Source organism: Panicum virgatum, chromosome 9N (genome assembly GCF_016808335.1).
Source record: "Panicum virgatum strain AP13 chromosome 9N, P.virgatum_v5, whole genome shotgun sequence".
Classification (NCBI taxonomy): domain Eukaryota; kingdom Viridiplantae; phylum Streptophyta; class Magnoliopsida; order Poales; family Poaceae; genus Panicum; species Panicum virgatum.
Genome location: NC_053153.1, coordinates 42,020,230 through 42,039,997, shown reverse-complemented (window position 1 = coordinate 42,039,997; position 19,768 = coordinate 42,020,230). Strand labels below are relative to the sequence as shown.

General features: G+C 43.2%; 2 protein-coding genes across 6 annotated transcripts; one reads left to right on the top strand and one right to left on the bottom strand.

Annotated features, from left to right (window-relative positions):
* Window positions 1-4,806: 4,806 nt before the first annotated feature.
* Window positions 4,807-14,364, bottom strand: LOC120690660 (maspardin-like). Of its 4 annotated transcripts, none has more exons than XM_039973400.1 (9): window positions 14,136-14,327; window positions 11,830-11,955; window positions 11,460-11,558; window positions 10,860-11,002; window positions 9,611-9,719; window positions 7,118-7,225; window positions 6,689-6,829; window positions 6,383-6,613; window positions 4,807-4,980 (listed from the first exon to the last, which is right to left on the bottom strand). In XM_039973400.1, the coding sequence occupies exons 1-8, from the start codon at window positions 14,214-14,216 to the stop codon at window positions 6,383-6,385; spliced, it is 1,038 nt and encodes a 345-aa protein (XP_039829334.1). In that variant the 5' UTR covers window positions 14,217-14,327; the 3' UTR covers window positions 4,807-4,980. The 4 variants fall into 4 exon arrangements, with proteins under 4 accessions (XP_039829334.1, XP_039829332.1, XP_039829333.1 ...); XM_039973398.1 differs by lacking the exon at window positions 4,807-4,980 and adding an exon at window positions 5,885-6,264; XM_039973399.1 differs by lacking the exon at window positions 4,807-4,980 and adding an exon at window positions 5,885-6,260.
* A 2,112-nt stretch (window positions 14,365-16,476) lies between these two features.
* LOC120692156 lies at window positions 16,477-18,923 on the top strand. 2 transcript variants are annotated; one of them, XM_039975393.1, is made up of 3 exons: window positions 16,477-17,215; window positions 17,324-18,078; window positions 18,164-18,923. In XM_039975393.1, the coding sequence occupies exons 1-3, from the start codon at window positions 16,508-16,510 to the stop codon at window positions 18,789-18,791; spliced, it is 2,091 nt and encodes a 696-aa protein (XP_039831327.1). In that variant the 5' UTR covers window positions 16,477-16,507; the 3' UTR covers window positions 18,792-18,923. The 2 variants fall into 2 exon arrangements, with proteins under 2 accessions (XP_039831327.1, XP_039831326.1); XM_039975392.1 differs by having other exon boundaries at window positions 16,477-18,078.
* Window positions 18,924-19,768: the final 845 nt, after the last annotated feature.

Below are 19,768 nucleotides of genomic sequence, written 5' to 3'. Positions count from 1 at the left end.
GTCAAGACTGTTTGTTTGCAGGACCTCCACGCAACTGTAGCACCCGCTAGAGTGAATATATAGCCACTAGTAGCTTTGATCTCGTCCGCATCTGAGATCCAATTGGAATCACAATACCCCTCTAACACAGGTGGGTATCTCGAATAGTGAATTCCATAATCTGAAGTACCTCTCAGATAACGACACACTCGCTCGAGTGCTTTCCAATGATCATCTCCTGGGTTTGATGTGAACCGGCTCAGTTTACTCACAGCATAGGAGATGTCTGGTCTGGTCGCACCAGCTAAATACATAAGGGATCCAATTATTTGAGAATATCTCAATTGATCTCTTCCCTGTCCTTCGAATTTTCGAAGTTTCACACTTTGCGTCGTAGGGAGTTGGAGTAATCGTACAGTCTGCAAAGCCAAAGAGGCTAAGGACCTTCTTTGTATAATGGAATTGACTCAATGTAATCCCGTTATCCTTTTTAATTAACTTAATATTCAGAATTACATCTGCTGGACCTAAGTCTTTCATATCAAAACACCGAGATAGGAAAGACTTGATCTCATCAACGACAGCAGTGCTGGTCCCAAATATAAGTATGTCATCGACATACAATCACAATATAACACCTTCACCCCCACCATAATGGTAGTACATACACTTATCTGCTTCGTTCACGCTGAATCCTGCAGATGTTAAAGTGGTGTCGAATTTTTCGTGCCACTGTTTAGGTGCTTGCTTTAGGCCATATAAGGATTTTATTAATCTGCACACTTTGTTCTCCTCTCCAGAGACAACAAAGCCATCCGGTTGCTCCATATATATTTCTTCCTCCAACTCTCCATAAAAAAAGTTGTTTTTACATTCATTTGATGGGCATATAAACCATAGGAAGCTGCTAATGCAAGCAGTGCTCTAATTGTTGCAATCTGGGCTACTGGAGAGTAAGTATCAAAGAAATCCTCTCCTTCCTTTTGTGTATAACCCTTGGCCACAAGTCTTACCTTGTACTTTTCAATAGTACCATCAGGCCTCATTTTCTTTTTAAAGATCCACTTGCATCCAACTGTTTTGCATCCGCTTGGACAATCAGTGATCTCCCAAGTCCCATTGGACATAATGGAGTCCATCTCACTATGGACTGTCTCTTTCCAATACTCTACATCAGGAGATGCATAAGCCTCTGGAAGTATTTTTGGCACGTCATCCACAAGATAAACAATAAAGTCATCACCAAAGGATTCGCAACCCTTTGTCTCTTACTTCTGCGTGGAGCATCATCGACTTTATCATTATCTTCGTCGAATGAAACCGGTTCACTATTTGGTTCAGGTGGAGCAATTGTTTCAGATTGATTGTAAATTTGAGTTTCACTATTGCTTGCTGATCTCATTGGATAAACTTCCTCAAAGAATGAAGCATCACGTGACTCCATGATTGTGTAAGCGCTCACATCAGGAGAATTTAATTTCACAACTAAAAATCTATAAGCCATGTTGTTTTGTGCGTAACCCAAAAACACACAATCAACTGTCTTGGGTCCAAGCTTTCTCTTTTTCGGCGCTGGTATATTGACTTTCGCCAAACAACCCCACGTGCGCAGAAAATTGACATTAGGCTTTCGCCCCTTCCATCCCTCATAAGGAGTGATGTCTTTATTCTTTATCATAACTCAATTAAGGACAAAGTTTGCTGTTAAAATAGCTTCCCCCACCATTTATAGGACATACCAAAACTCTCTAACATGGCATTTACCAAGTCTGTAAGTGTTCGATTTTTCCTCTCAGCCACCCCATTTGGTTGAGGTGAATATGGTGGTGTGATCTCATGGATTATACCATGTTCAGCACAGAATTAAGAGAACTCATTGGAGATATATTCTCCTCCACGATCATCACGTAAACGCTTGATCTTTCTCTCAATTTGGTTGTCAACCTCAGCCTTAAAAATTTTAAAGTAGTGAAAAGCTTCATCTTTTGTTTTCAGCAAGTAAACATAGCAGTAACGTGTAGCATCATCTATTAAGGTCATGAAATATCTCTTGCCTCCTCTAGTCAACAATCTATTCATCTCGCATAGATCTGAATGAATAAGATCTAATGGTGCCAAGTCTCTCTTCTCCTCTAAACCCTTGAAAGGTTTTCGAGGTTGTTTTGCTTACACACATGATTGGCACTTTGATCCTTTGACTACTTCCAATTTCGGAATAAACTCTAATCTGGACATTCTAGCAATGGTGTCAAAATTGATATGACAAAAACGAGAGTGCCACACATTGGACTCACAAATTTTATTCATGGATGCAATATTCAAATGGAAATTTGGATCAACAGTATTTAAGCGGAACAAGCCTCCGCTCTCATAGCCTTTACTAACAAAGTTCCCGAATTTAGAAATTACAACTTTATTGGATTCAAACACTAACTTAAAACCATCTCGACAGAACAAGGATCCACTAATTAGGTTTCTGTTTATTGACGGAGCGTGATGCACGTTCTTCAAGTGGACAATCTTCTCTGAACTCAGTTTCAGTTCGACCGTACAAACACCAAGAACAAACGCAGCAGATCCGTTTCCCATCAAGACGGAGGAAGTCCGCTCTCCATGGCAAGAAGTAAACAAGGATATGTCAGAGCATACATGTATATTCGCACCAGTATCAACCCACCAATCTGTAAATTGAATTGCCGAAAATACAACTGGAAATTTACCATACCGAGATCCACCGGCCTCATCGCCGTTGCCTATGGTGACGTTCACCTTCTTCTTAGGCTTGTCATCATCTCGGTCCTTGCGGTAGCGGCAATTCTTCGCAAGATGCCCTTCTTTGCCACACACATAACATGCTCTGACCTTATCATCCTTCTCAGGTTTCTTCTTGAAGTTAGTGGTTTTCTTAGGCTTTCCACCATAGTTCATCTTACCCTTTCCCTTACCCTTGTAGGTGGGCTTGTTCACTATGATGTTTGCACTTGCACCTTGAGCGGATGTTCCTGAAGCATCCTTTGCCCTTGCCTTCTCTTCCACATCGAGAGCTATTATCAGATTCTCGGTGCAGATATCCTCTCGTTTGTGTTTCAGGGTTGTGGCAAAATCCCTCCAAGATGCAGGGAGTTTGGCAATAATGCCCGCTGCCACAAACCTGTCCGGCAAAGGACAGCCCAAACTTGCAATCTCCCCAACTAGTAGCAGCATCTCGTGTGCCTGTGCAACTATCGACATTGCAGCATCAACACTGAAGTCATAGAACTGCTCACAGGTATAGAGTAAGCGACCACCTTCTGAGACTGCAAATTTGCACTAAGTGCATCCCACAACTTTGTGGAGTTTGTGTAATCCATGTACAGATCGTATAACTGATATGACAGCAGGGATAGGATACATCCAAGTGCCTTATCACTATCACCTGCAAATGTCGTGGTCTGCTCAACCGTGAATGGCATCACTGGATGGATCACCCACCACAGTTCCATGGACATGAGCCAAAATTTGACTCTAGTCTACCATCTCCGGAAGTTACCACCGGCAAACCTCTCAGGTTTCATTGCATCCTAAGGACCAGTCATTGCTGAATTACAATAAACGCATAGATAAGGTTTCTGGATTGTTGGAAATATGTGTTTAAAGATGACAGATTTTAATTTGAGGCAAAATATAAATAAAAACACTACTGCTATCTCAAACAGAATTGAAAACTGAAAGAGAAAACCGGATCGAAACATACTCATGTTAAATTCGATTACTCTTACCAAGCAGCGCTCCGTCCTCGTGAAGAGACGATGCAGTGCAGAAACGTAGTCGATCGGCCTCGAGCGGTCGCGCAGTTGTGCTGCCCAGAAACCTTATTGCCGTCTCTCGTGCAGGCTTCACGACGGCAAGGGTTCGGAGATACCGCTCACCCTTCTCCTCAGTGCACGCCAAGGGAAGGCCCGGCGAGATCTAGCAGCTCGACGACACAGCACGGCAGGAAGTGGAAAATGACAGGGAAAATTGAGAGTGTATGACCTGAATGTTTCCAGTCCTCTCATATAGGCCCGGCTGCCCTCAAGGAGCTGTTATCTCTTTGATGACGCCCATAAATGACATTAAAACACATTTAGGATGATCATGACAATTTATTAGGAATTATAGCACTAACCGGACATTGATTAGCACCTAATTAGTGCACAACGGTTCAAATGTGAGACACAAGTGGCAAAATATTGGCTGAATTACAGCCACACAACCGCAAATCACAAGTTACGCAGATATACACGTGAAAAGACGCGGATACGTGCACGCGCGCGTTTGTTGGTGTATGTTTAACAAAGCCTTACACACCCCATCTTTTGGTTTCTCCATTCAACGCATGGAAAGTGCTCCAATATTTAAATTGGTGTCCACTTGCTTGTACTAGCAGTATGTGACAATACCAACCAGCCACATATTGCTTTGAAATTCTCCTAAATGCGCCATAAATGGACCAAATTCCAACAAAATCAAGCCTGCAACAGTATTCCATAGGAAAGGAACCGATGAATCCACCTAGCCTCCAAAACTTTCTTCTGTTTCTGTTTCTTACATTTTTCCTATCAAAATATTCCATTCCAAACAGAGCTGAAAGGTTTGAGAATAATTATTAAGATTGTTTACCTTTATTTTGAAAAAGTAATAAGACTGTCTACAATTACTAGCAACACGATTCTCAACTGCTACATTTAGCAAGTGCGCCAACGGCCTCAGAGCACTTACCCATTCATAGAATTCCAAGAACATATTATCATAATCCACACATACTGCAACAACAAGATAACATTTTTATCACATGTTTCAAGTGCATAGGAACAATCTCAACACCTAATCTTTTCTACCACCTTCTCCAGTCCAAAAGCAAACATCAATGAAAAATACAGCAGTAATATTTAAATATACAACAAATATGCATCTTGAAGTACACCTAGGCTTATTTGACAAGACTTCTTCACCGGCTTGTCCACTGGCTTTTGGTGAAGCCTTATAAAAGTAAAATAGCTTCACTAAAAAAAACCCATATGAAGCCCCAAAATAGTAGATTACAATAGGGGTGATACAAAAAAAACAAAGGGCTCACCAGCTTCTCCTCACTCCTGAAGTATTAACACTACTAGAAAATAAGCCAAAGATCCACCCCAAAAGTACTGGCACGAAGAAGACCCAGTACCTATACGAGTATAGGTGATAAGTCTTCTTCATGATGGTACATTTGGGGTGAATGGAAGCCTATAGAGAGATTTTGGTACCGCGTGGTAACACCAACCGGTATCTAGGGCTATCCATAGGCACGAGATGGTGTTACCATCCAGTATTTCTACATAAGTACCGGGTAGTAACACCACTCGATGCCTATTGATAGCCTTAGATACCGGGTGATGTTACCACCTGGTACCAAAGGCTCATCCATATGTTACTTCAAAAGAAAAATATCTCTCTTCCCATCAAAAGTGATGTGTAGGTGAGATGGTAAATAAAGTACACCGAGGCGAGAAATTCAGAGTTTGAATCCCGGCGACCACATGCAAGCATATTTTGCGTGAAAAATTGTGTGACTTTTGACTTGCGGACCTCTTCCCAGGTTTAATATCTATTTTTAGCAAAAATGCTTAAGTACCATGTGGAACCTTCACATGGCACTAAAGAGAGTCTTAGGCACCAGTTTTTTAACTCAATGTCCTAAGCGCCCACATTTGGTCTCGATTTCGTAGTACCGGTTGCAAAACCGGTACCTAAATCCATTTTCAACTGGCACCTATGGTATTTTCTCATGTAAAGTCCTTAAAACTACCGCATTGCCACCGAGAAACTGTTTTGCCTTTTTTCCAAGAAGATTGTCAAGCCATTTGAAATCCACGACCTATAGCTAGTTTTAAGAAAGCTAAAATGAACTGGTTCTAGATCGCTCCTCCTACAACTCTTCACAATGCCACCAACAGGTCTAAATCATTTTAGCTCCAACAACTCAAAGTATGCCACTTCACACACCAGTCTGAAAATACAGCATTTTTAAGAAAAAGCTAATAGGATGCTTTCCTCCAGAATAATAGGCTAGGGTTTGGATCGACATTTCGATGTTTTCGATCTGGCTTTCTATTTTGTACTGGATTTCCTCCGTGAGATGAGTCGTTTTCTCTGATGGCGGCATGTTCCTACTGCACAGGCGCTTTTTCGGATTTCCCAGTGGCAACACCAACTCCAATGCAGGTGTGACATGGGCTTCCATTATTTTCTACGGACCCACTTCTGCACATATGGAACAACTATCTTGACGAAACATAAAAAGCAACAACATAGTACATTGTGAATATGATTTTATATTTGTCATGGAACACCTGTAATACATCATAGTCAAACTTACAGGAACAGGATTGGGCGAGCATACCTAGTACATTGTGCTTGTTGGTATCGGCTTATCAGAATCGTGTGATTCCGATCCACGATATCTCGCATCATGATCACTGCCACCTGAACCACGGTGGCCATAGTCTTCAGGGCTATCACTAATGCTGTCCCCTCCATCCTTCTGATCCTTTGAACTCCCAGCAGTGCCATTTCTTGTGAAACCTTGGACCAGATCTGGCTTTGATTCTACACCAACTCGCCTCAAATGTAGCTGGCAAGGTTTTGATAATTATTTTAGTAAAGTCCCCTAACAGTGAAACGGAAAAAAAAAACATGTCCACAATACCTGAAGGTACAGATTAACCTCATCTGGACGCGACAGGAAGGGAAAATCGCCACCAGTCTTCAGTACAGCACGCCTTGCACCAGGATACCTTTCATTTAACTGGTCCTTCAACTGCTGGGGGACAGCAGAGTAGTCGTTTGTCTGTGAAAAGATATTCACAGCTCACCATTAGTATGGAGCGTCAACAGTCATGAATTATGGCAAGAGCTAATCTTGGATTTCATTAATAGGGAATCAAAATTAAAGATGCTTATCCCCCGATCTACTCCTAAATGTTCATAATTAATTTCCAAATCTTATGTTAACCATATAGACAGCCTTGGCTCTAGCTGTCTTGCAGCCAATTAATGGAATATAGAACTAAGAAAAGCCTATGTGAAACTTAATGTACGAGGTTTCTGCTAGTCAGTTGAATTTTTGATAACTCACGTCCATTATTGTGATGAATGAATCAGGTAGCATCAATGACCCAACTGATGCAACATTAACATTTAGCATCAACCTTGACGAAAGGTCATCTCTTGACAATGTCTCGACCTGGAATGGAGAAGGTGTTATCAAATGAGAAGGCATGTAGAAAAGAGAGGATCAAATAAGAAAAAAAAAACAGAAAGAGCTGTTATCTTCAAATCAGTCATCAAACTATCAACATTTAACCATATATCACATCCAGGGTTAAAATATCCGACCGGTTAGCGGTAACCGCCGGCCTCCGGTTCCGGTTTACCGGACCGGTTTGACCGGTTACCGGTAGAAACCGGTCAAATTCAAATTTGAATTCAAATGGCGTAGTTCAACCGGTTCGTACCGGTATACCGGCCGGTTAGACCGGTTTACCGGCCGGTTAGACTGGTAACCGGTCGGTTTGACTGGTAACCGGTCAAATTCAATTTTTTTCTTTTTTGGTTTAAATTCAAATACCCGCAAAGTATACTAAATAAATGTTTGTATAACATATTTTAGTCTAAATGAACCCTCCAACCCTCTTTTGTACTAATTTTACATTGTATTTGTATACTTTTGTATGCACGTTTTTTTATTTAACTTCAAATCCCCGCAAACTATACTAAATGAACGAATTTTGAAGAAAATTTGACACCATTAGATTCGTCGCACCTTGAAGTATTTTTAGGAATTTTTTGGGAATTTTTCATTTTTTTGAATTCAAATTTAAATTTTGAATTTGGACCGGTTTCATACCGGACCAAACCGGAACCGGTCCGGACCGGTTTGACCGGTAACCGGTCAAACCGGACCGGTTACCGACGGTTTGGTGAACCCTGATCACATCAAGTTGGATTACTCGTACTTATAACATATCCAAATCAATGAAAAAGTGCTGTGAATGCAAAAACATAAAAGAAGTGTTGAAAGTAAAAAACAGAAAGAGCTGTTATCTTCAAATCAGTCATCAAACTATCAACATTTAACCATATATCACATCCAGGGTTAAAATATCCGACCGGTTAGCGGTAACCGCCGGCCTCCGGTTCCGGTTTACCGGACCGGTTTGACCGGTTACCGGTAGAAACCGGTCAAATTCAAATTTGAATTCAAATGGCGTAGTTCAACCGGTTCGTACCGGTATACCGGCCGGTTAGACCGGTTTACCGGCCGGTTAGACTGGTAACCGGTCGGTTTGACTGGTAACCGGTCAAATTCAATTTTTTTCTTTTTTGGTTTAAATTCAAATACCCGCAAAGTATACTAAATAAATGTTTGTATAACATATTTTAGTCTAAATGAACCCTCCAACCCTCTTTTGTACTAATTTTACATTGTATTTGTATACTTTTGTATGCACGTTTTTTTATTTAACTTCAAATCCCCGCAAACTATACTAAATGAACGAATTTTGAAGAAAATTTGACACCATTAGATTCGTCGCACCTTGAAGTATTTTTAGGAATTTTTTGGGAATTTTTCATTTTTTTGAATTCAAATTTAAATTTTGAATTTGGACCGGTTTCATACCGGACCAAACCGGAACCGGTCCGGACCGGTTTGACCGGTAACCGGTCAAACCGGACCGGTTACCGACGGTTTGGTGAACCCTGATCACATCAAGTTGGATTACTCGTACTTATAACATATCCAAATCAATGAAAAAGTGCTGTGAATGCAAAAACATAAAAGAAGTGTTGAAAGTAAAAAACAGAAAGAGCTGTTATCTTCAAATCAGTCATCAAACTATCAACATTTAACCATATATCACATCCAGGGTTAAAATATCCGACCGGTTAGCGGTAACCGCCGGCCTCCGGTTCCGGTTTACCGGACCGGTTTGACCGGTTACCGGTAGAAACCGGTCAAATTCAAATTTGAATTCAAATGGCGTAGTTCAACCGGTTCGTACCGGTATACCGGCCGGTTAGACCGGTTTACCGGCCGGTTAGACTGGTAACCGGTCGGTTTGACTGGTAACCGGTCAAATTCAATTTTTTTCTTTTTTGGTTTAAATTCAAATACCCGCAAAGTATACTAAATAAATGTTTGTATAACATATTTTAGTCTAAATGAACCCTCCAACCCTCTTTTGTACTAATTTTACATTGTATTTGTATACTTTTGTATGCACGTTTTTTTATTTAACTTCAAATCCCCGCAAACTATACTAAATGAACGAATTTTGAAGAAAATTTGACACCATTAGATTCGTCGCACCTTGAAGTATTTTTAGGAATTTTTCATTTTTTTGAATTCAAATTTAAATTTTGAATTTGGACCGGTTTCATACCGGACCAAACCGGAACCGGTCCGGACCGGTTTGACCGGTAACCGGTCAAACCGGACCGGTTACCGACGGTTTGGTGAACCCTGATCACATCAAGTTGGATTACTCGTACTTATAACATATCCAAATCAATGAAAAAGTGCTGTGAATGCAAAAACATAAAAGAAGTGTTGAAAGTTGATACGAACCTGACACACAACAAAATCTACTGAGTCCGCGATGAATGGTTCATGGGGACCATCTCGGATTCCTGTCAAGAGGTATCGCTTCAGCAAAAAAGAAGGGGTCCAATTAACACTGCAATATAAAGAAAATTGTTGGATAGAGTTATTCAGTAGTTAATATACCAAGTATAAATAAGATTTTTATATAGTCAAAGTTTGAACAATTCTTTTCCTCAAACAGCAAAATTTGAACATATGCTATCACCTGATGTTAAAAAAAAGTTTTTAAGAAAAATTATTAAAGTTGATCTGAGAACCCGAGTTTCTTAGTTGCATTATGTTTATATACTTCACACATCACACCATGTGTTTCATTGAACATCATTCAGCTTCATGTCAACCCATTATAGCCAGCACGTCAGCACTTAACATCATCTAAGCTACAGCGATGGACGGCATCACCAATAGTTGAAGGTTAGATGCTTGGTTTAGCTCAGTACTGTTGGAAATAACATATCTTCATGTCTGGCTAGCAGTGTTTTTCTAAACCAAATTGCAAAAGGAGATGCAGCTGCTGTTTTGGGGAATAATTTCCTTGTATTCATCCAAACCCTAGAAGGGTGGGTATATACAGAACCTATACATGGGCCTCTAGATGGGCCGTAACACTGGGCCAACACATACACCAACAGCTGCATTGCAAAGTACAGAAACACGTGGAATAGTTAACAAATCAACTGTCAAACCATTGAAAAATAAGCACAGAACAAAAAAAAACTGCATAGCAGAGGCAAGTTTTCTTTAAGCATTAAAAATGGGTTTAAAAGTAACATTTGTGTTCGACATAACACAACAAATGTAGCCTAAATATATTTGTAGCAAAAACAAATTCTCCAGCAGAATAAGAAATGTTTCTAGATAGCCCTCTATCAATTCCTGGTTTCAATAAAATAAATTTGAAGTGACTCGACATTCGTAAGGATAACTCAGTTAACTTATTCAGAATCACAGAAATTGGTACATCATCAGATTTATGGTGAAGCTTTGTCAGACTTAAGCCATTAATTTAAAAAAAGGATGGGTGTATATATCCCATCAGTGAGAAATTATAATGGAATTGTAAGCCTTGTGTTAGCAAGAAACATATACCAATGCCTTTGAAACAACATGACATAAATGAAAGGACGTGTCAGATGCATAAACAATATATGACTACTTTGTAATACAGATTCTCGGAGTCTTAGAAGAAGGCCTTTGAAATGATTATACATACACTGGAGACCATGGCATGGCAGCTGCAAACTTGTGTGTCTCAAGAAAAGTATTTGATAGGATCAAGGACTTCACTCTCCTTGGACGGTGTTGAGCAAATATTTGTGCCAAAAATCCACCAAGAGATGTACCATAAATATGAACCTGCACTCTCAGACAGTCAGCACAACCTATGCACAATTGAAACAAAATACCTCAGGATTTAGTTTTGTAAAATTAAGACTTCTGCTGTACATTTGCAAGAAATAACTATAACTGGCCCTAATGTACTGACTCATTTTCTTCCAGAAAGAATAGAATTAAACAATAATAATTATTTTTGCACTGATTGCTAATTATATCTTGAAACTATGTTGTTTTACCAATTATATCTTGGTTGCATTTGTCTATGTCCTGATGGAAAGTTGGAAAAAAAAACTAAAAAAACAAAATTTTAAAAAAGTGCAAATGCAAAAGTAGGGAGTGAAAAAAATACATAAGGAATTCTTAGACAATGGGTGCTAAGAACAAGAGTGGCAAATAAACCTAATGGCAGTGCCTTATTAACTTAATATCCTTATTAGAACATGAATGCAGAAGAAAACAGGGTGGGTTTCATTACATGATGGATGTTCATGGAGTCCAAGAATTTTTCAAATGAATGAATCCATTCATGGTGATTCCAAACTTGAGGAACGTCGATTGATATCACTCGATAACCCTGTAAGAAAATTTAAAAAATAATCTTCAATCCACTTGAAATCAACTAGGTTTCTCCACAATAAAATTGGTAGTAAAATCTGAAGAATGTATGCACAAATAAAAGTTGAAGGACTTCATGACACTAACACAATTTGGTATTTTGGCTGCCTACAAACATGAATATGATTTAGGTCGCAAGTTAACAGAGGCACACATGAACTATCACATTTCAGATAATAGAAATAAGAATAAACAGATGGAGTTAAAGATTCATTTCCGAATGTATGTACCTTCATACAGAGGGACATGATCTGTTTATAGTATACATCAGCTGTCCCTGCAATTCCTGGGATGCAGACAAGAGGAGGCACAACCTTAGGCCCAAAGTCATAGTACCTCCAAAGTTTTGGCCCAATCTACAAATTCTCCAATGGAAGGAAATAGCTCAGAAACTAGGCAAAAAAATAAACAAGAACCACTAAAGCATTTTTTTTCTTCAGATGGTGTGTTGCATATTAAAACTCTAACGAGTTGACAAAGATATGCATGATTTCCAGACTGGAAAACTCAGGGATATGCAATCAAAGATTGATGTTTACAATGCCTATCTGTTACTGGATATACATACCAGTGGGCAAGACAAAACAAATCCACAACGATTCGCATGATTAATGCAAGCAAGCAATGAAATAAAGGTTGTTATATTGTATCCTAAGGTAAGACCTAATTTTATCAGCGAATCAAATTAACTTTCAACTATTAAATAAGTTGACTGAGCAGCTCCGTAACACGGATACGCCACTAAGGCAGCGTATCGCGTATCCGATACGTATCGGATACGGATACGTGTCGGATACGCCTTAGATACGTATCCTCGGAGTATCCGAATTTTTATTATTTTCATGAATATTGGATACGCGAGCCGATACGTATCTGCTCGCCGGCCACGCGCGCCGATACGCGACGAGCCTCCGTCCCTGCTTGCCGGACGCGCGCGCCGCTCGGTCCGCCCGCGCTGCTCCGCTCGCCCGCAGCCGCGTGCTGCTCCGCTCCTCCCATGGCCATGCGCCCCACCTGCGCCGCTCTTCCCGCCTCCGCCGCTCCGCTCGCGGCCGTCCGCGCCGAGTGCAGAGGAGGGTAGGCAGCAGGGGAGGGGGAGATCTGCCGGCGGCGAACGCCGTGCCGAGCGGAGTGGAGGAGGGTAGGCAGCAGGGGAGGGAGCACGGACTGAGAGTTGCCGGTGAGGGAGAGCTCCATGGCCGCCAGGGGCTGGCGGAGATAGTAAGAGATAAGGATTGGTTCTTTTTCATTTTACCCCTTATATTTTTTAATTATTATAGGACATATGAATATATGAAGTTGTGACGCATTCTGATCCCTGAAACTTCTTTTTTCTCTCAATATAGTCCCTATAACCAGGGGCGGATGCACACCCCGGGCCACCCGGGCCGTGGCCCGGGGTTCGGCCCAAATTTTTTTCATTTTGCAGTAGTTTTTACCTCTGGATTTGGATTAATTGTTGAAAAATGACTTGGATCAATTGCTGAAGAAGAATAAATATATTACTTCGCGATGACGCTTTTTGTATGTTATCTATCTTTCTGTTTATATTTTCATGTATCTTTTGAACTGTGAGTTTGTGGACGTCTATACTTAAAACTCGGCCCGGGGTTCGACTCAATCCTGGTTCCGCCACTGCCTATAACTTCATTTTGCTCACAATCTAGTACCTAACAGCCTGTTCGGCTGGTGGTTTTGCCCCGGCTGTTACTGTAGCAGCTGTTTTTGTGAGAGGGTGTAACTGTAGCGGCTGGTTACTGTAGCGGCTGGTTACTGTAGCGGCTGGTTACTGTAGCGACTGCACGTGGTATAAACTCGATTACGTTTTAGTTCCTAGAATTTCTTGCAAGGTAATTTACTGCTTTTACAAACTTAATATGTGCCATTATTTATTTATTTAAAAAAAATAGTAAAACGTATCCGCGTATCGGGGTTTTTAGGAAATTGTCATATCCGCGTATCCGTATCCTTCCGATACCGATACGCGTATCCGTATCCGTGCTGCATAGCTGAGCAGACTTGAGAGATGGAGTTGCCGGTAAATTATGACCCGAGAAATTTGAGCTAATCCTTTTCAAGAGTGCATCAAGCCACCAGGTAGTACTTGTGAAAGTGAAACTACAGAATGGTTGGATCATAACCACGCAAGAATGACCTGGCAGTGGGCAGGGATTCCCATTATGATGCGCCTAAACGCAAAATTAAGCTTGCAATCTCTGTTAGCACATCATCAGGTTCGGGTAAATGGGTAAAGCCACTATCTCAATAAATACCACCACAATGATAAAGCCAAAACCACAGCAAATGCGTCTGCCAAACACCAAATCGACATCAACCATCGCGGAGCATAGAAACTCTTCGCACTGAATTCGATTCAAATCCATCTCAAAATCAGACAACGACCAGCTCCGGACAAAGCGGCACCGCCTGACGCCTAGTACCCAAACCCCTGATACCCCGGACGGCGCGAGGAGAAGCGACTAGACTAGTGAGATAAGACATGGGAGGGAGGGAGTCGAGGAGCGCGCGAACTCACGGAGATCTTGTGGAGAGGGACGATGGACTTGAAGTAGACGTAGTCCCCCGGCGCCACCGCGCCGCCACCAGCGCCCTTCATCTCTCCCTCCCTCTTTCTCTCGCTCGCAGCGGCTGGCGGCGTTGCGGCAGCGGCGGGAGGTGAGATCAGGGAGGCGGAGGAGATGACCTGGATCGCGCCGACTGTTACCCACGCGGGCGGAGCATGAGGGAGAGAGAGGGGCCGCTTCACCTGTCTGACGGTGGGACCGGATTTGGTGGGGCGGTCATGCGCTGGAGCAGACTGAAGCGAGGGGGCCCATCCCCGTTCGTCCTGGACGACGTGGACGGAGGTGGCACGAATGATTGCGGAACGGCAGGGGGCCTGGCCGCCTGGGACAACTCACCCACGCGGCTCTCTCGCTGAAGCGCGGGCCTGGGTCCGAGGAGGAAACCACCCCTCTGGCTTGGCAGCACCCGACAGGTGGGCCAAGGAAGTGCTTGACGCCAGGGGAGCCTGGACATCATGCATGTTTAATTTTCAGTTTAATCCAGCTCGGGCTCGATCTGAGATCTAGATCCTGTTGTACTAAAGATGGATCCTTCCACGACCATAGCACGATCGCTTGACTATGACTATGAGGGAAGTCCCAACCCTCCATCTTAGCTGATTTTTATAATATTTAATAAAAAGATGCATCAGCAAAAATCTAAGATGGCACCCAAGTTAATAAAGAGAGATGCAAAATTTGCAAGACACCATTTCTCAATTGAGAAACTGGTACCTTGTTCGGCTGGCTGGTTCAGCCAGCAGCAACAGTGTTTTTCTCTCACGCCAAATCAGCTCAGCCACCAGCCAACCAGCCAGCCAGCAGTATTTTCCTCTCACGCCAAATCAGCCCAGCCACCAGCCAGCTAGCCAGCTGAACGAGGCTTGGGTTGACTCGACATTCAAGGCACGAAGACACCACCGATTCCGCGTTGAAGCCTTGCTCGTTTCCTCCAGACTTTTTTTTGCGGGACCACCATGGTCTCGGAGGCCGGAAGCCATGGCTACCAGAAGAAGCCCAGGACCTTCCCCATCGTCATGACCCTAACCTCACATGGCTGCTTGTGCGTAGCTGGCCGAGGCAGGAGGGCGAGCACGCCGTGGTGCCGGCCGGCGAATGGGCCGCGGCGTGGGCCTTCCGTGGCTCACTCGAGCTGCTTGCAGCCTCCTCTAAAACACGGATACGGCACTGTGCTCGCGTATCCCGTATCGGAGACGTATCCGATACGAATACGCCTGGGATACGGCCGGGATACGTATCCGCGGCGTGTCCACGTATCCCAGGTTATGTGGGCCGGAAACTTAAGAATGGAGACGTTTCGGCCGGTCGATACGGCCCAGCAGAGCCCAGTCGCGAGTTCCGTGACCTACTTCCAGTCCCGAGTCCTGACCTCACGCAGCCGCCTCCGCCTCACGCACGGCATCGGCCTCCCCGTCTCCCGCTCCTCCTCGCGCCGCCGTCCTCCTCCCCGTCGCCCTTCGCCTCGCGCCGTCGTCCTCCTCCCCGTCGCCCTTCGCCTCGCCTCGCCGTTCGCGTCCCAGATCGACGCCGCCGCTCCCGCGTCGCCCTTCGCCTCCCAGATCGACGCGGACAAGCCGGCGCTCGCGTCGCCCTTCGCCTCCCAGATTGGGCCCCCTCCTCGGCCGCCGACTCGCACTCCGCCTCGAGCCGCCGTCCTCCGCGCGGCGTCGTCGCCCTCCCCGAGTCGCCCTTCGACTCCCAGATCGGGGCAGCAAGGCGGCGACCCTCCTCGGTCGCCCTCGGTCCGAAGCCGACGACCTGCTCCAGACGAGGCGGCGCCTCCCCGCCGTCGTCCTGCTTCCGCCGTCCTGCTCCTCTCGTCGTCGCGCCGCCTTCATCCTCGAGCCGGAAGTTCCCCGCCTCCCTGTCCCGGTCAACGTCCTGCTCGAACCAGGAGGGGAGCGCCTCGCCATCCCCGATTCGCCTCCACGCAGCCGCCACCCACGAAGCCCGCTCTCGATTCGTGCCCCCTACTTAGGTGACTAGGTGAGTTCCTCTCCCTCCCCAATCCCCAATCCCCAATCCAATTTAGCTCTAAAACACGGATAGTCACTGCAGTCTATGAATAAGAGCATTTTGACATGCTTTGGTTGTTGCTCAATCGCTCCATGTGTCCTTTGTTTGATGAGAGCATCTGAACAACCGTGTCTATTCTGGGTGAATATTCTTTGCAATCGTTTTACTCTATCTATTTGTGTCTAAACTTGAAGATAATAATCTACCAAACACAGTTCTTTGATTCCATTATGAATTTGTTTCGCTGCTGTCTGTTCTGTTATTTGCGTTGTCCCCTCTTGATTTTGTCCAATACTCATTGTCCAGTATGGCATCTCCAAATTTGAGTAGTGCTGGAAGTGGTACTGCTAGTGCTAGTGGTAGTGTGGGATCTGGGGCCACAAGAACAACTGATATCAAGGCTCCGCTGTGGGATCATGTCACCATTCTAGAGAGGCCTAAAGCTGGTGGAGGAAATGCTTCATGGAGATGCAACTATTGTGGATTGGAAAAATGCACCAGCTACACTAGAGTTGAAGCTCATTTGCTGCAGAAATCAGGGAAGGGGATTGGCAAATGTACGAAGGTTACATATGAAATGCTGAGTCAGATGAGGATGGACGTGGAAAGGTGCCAGGAGCTAGTGGAAAGAGCGAAGCAACGCACAGTTTCTTTGCCTGTAGCTCCTTCAATCAATAACAGCAAGAAGAAGAGGGGACCTGCTTCTATATTGGAAAAATCTTGGGCATTGGAAGACCGCAAGCACTTGGATGCTTTAATTGTTAGAGCAATGTATTCTGGTGGAATATCTTTCAACTTTCTGAGAAACCCATATTTTAGAGAAGCTTTTGCATTTGCTTGCAGCCGCCACAATTTGCAAGGTTACACAATCCCTGGGTATAACAGGGCTAGGGAATCACTTCTGAAGCAAGAAAGAAGGCACATAGAGACTCTATTGGAGAGTACAAAGAGCACATGGCCAGAGAAAGGGGTCACAATCTGCTCCGATGGTTGGTCAGATCCTCAGAGGAGGCCAATCATCAACTTCATCGCTGTTTCTGAGAAAGCACCAATGTTTTTGAGGGCTGACAATTGTGAAGGCGAATACAAGTCAAAAGAATATATTGCTGAGAAGTTGAGGGCTATCATTGATGAAGTAGGTCGACAAAATGTGGTACAAATCATCACAGATAATGCTGCAAATTGCAAAGGTGCGGGTCTTTTAATTGAAGCTGAAAATGATCACATATTTTGGACACCTTGTGTAGTGCATACTCTCAACCTTGCTATGAAAAATATATGTGAACCTAAACTGCCAAGGACACCTACTGATGAGGATATGCATGTTTGGAGTCAATTAGAATTTATAAACAATGTCAAAGTTGAGGCTACTATGATCAAGAATTTCATAATGAATCATGGCATGCGTCTTTCCATGTTCAATGAGTTCAGCCATTTGAAATTGCTCTCTATTGCTGAAACAAGATTTGCATCAGTTGTGTGTATGCTAAAACGGTTTGTTGAGGTAAAAGCAGCTCTCCAACACATGGTGATTAGTGACAAATGGAGCATCTACAAAGAGGATGCTTCAACTGCCCAACATGTAAAGGAAAAAATACTAAGTGATGTCTGGTGGGGCAATGTAGAATACATTCTTAGGTTCACTAGTCCTATCTATGATATGATACGCTTTGCGGACACCGACACCCCGTGTCTTCACTTAATCTATGAGATGTGGGATTCAATGATTGAGAAAGTGAAGAAAGAAATATATTTGCATGAAGGGAAGGAACCAAATGAGGAGTCAGACCTCTACTCTGTTATTTATGATATATTGATTGCTAGGTGGACAAAAGGCAATAATCCACTTCATTGTTTGGCTCATTCACTCAATCCAAGGTAATATGCACTGTGCAATTAAAATTCAGATTGTTTGCTCTTCATTTTTTCAGTTGATCATGATCTAAATTGCTGCCCATTCCAGATTTTACAGCAACATGTGGCTTCAAGAAGGTGCTGGCCGACTACCCCCCCACAAGGACAAGGAAATATCACAAATGAGGATGACTTGCTTCAAGAAATTCTTTCGCATACCGCAAGAGTTGGCTGCAGTAAAGGAAGAATACGCAAGGTTTTCTAGTTGTTCAGAAGAATTCAATGACCCTGATTCTATACATGATAGATGGGCTGTTTCCCCAATGACATGGTGGACAAATCATGGACAATCTGTCCCTCTTTTGATGGGTTTGGCCATGAAACTGCTCAGCCAACCGGCCTCTTCTTCTTGTTGTGAAAGAAATTGGAGCACATATAGCTTCATCCATAGTGTCAAAAGAAATGCCTTAACTCCTGAGCGAGCTGAAGATTTGGTCTTTGTGCACTCAAATCTGAGACATTTGTCAAGAAGAACTGATGCATACAAGAAAGGAGAGACAAGGATGTGGAATGTTGGGGGAGATTCTTTTGATTCCCTTAGTGGTGTAGGTCTTCTTGAAGTTGCTGAACTCTCCATTGATGAACCTGAGCTGCAGGCTGTATCATTTGGATTGGATGATGCCGAGGTTGAAGGTGTGGAGGAGAGTGGAACAATTGAGGAAGACCAAGAAGCTTGAGCCTATGCCTATCAGCCACACTTGATTTTATCTATTTCCTAAATTAGAGACTGCTATCATGATTTTCTATGTTTGTTATGTGGACTGCTATCTATCAGACTATCACTATCATGTTCTATGTTTTGTGAACTATTACATATGTTAAACTTGGACTATGTACTATTGTAATATCATGTTGCTGTGATGTGTGATCACTGATCAGTGTACTGCCTTGTTGTATGTTGAGTTCATGAGTTAGTTGTACTTGTCTTTCTCTTCACTCAATCACTTATTATGGAAGAGGAAGGCTGCTGATTGCTGAAAGCCTGAAACTACAAAGGTGATGTACTGATATACTCTAAGTCTCCAAATTGTGAAATTACACTTCTCTAGTTCTTATACATTTATATTGCTTTTGCAAGTTTGCATGTAAAAGATGCGGTTGGCCGGTTGCGGACTTGGAGAAGGAGCATTGTATTGTGGTGGACATTGACAATACCATCGCAAGGTAATTCACTAATTTGCTATTTTTTAGTTAATATGCATATTATTTATTTTTTTACATAAAAATTCAAAACGTATCCGTATCGGGTTTTGGGGGAAAATGCCGTATCCGCGTATCCGTATCCTTCTGATACCGATACACGTATCCGTATCCGTGTCGCTTAGGCAGCCTCTCGCACGCAAAACTTGCAAAAGCTTGCAGTCGATGGTTGTCAAGAGAGACATCGATTGTTCCTGTTTCAACTTGCTTGAGGAAACAATCATGAGAACGGGGAAGATGGCGTGGAGAATTTTGGAGAAGTGCTGTGACTCTTGATTTAGAGCCATGGAGGAAAGGAGATAAGCTTGAGCTGCTACTGCTATTTGATTGCTGCCGCAGAGGTCTGGATAGAGAGAAGATGGGGAAGATAGAGAGAAAACTTGAAGACATTTATTACGGACCCACAGCAAGAAACTATGGATTAGGGAAGTAGTTTCTAAATAAAACGTCTTGG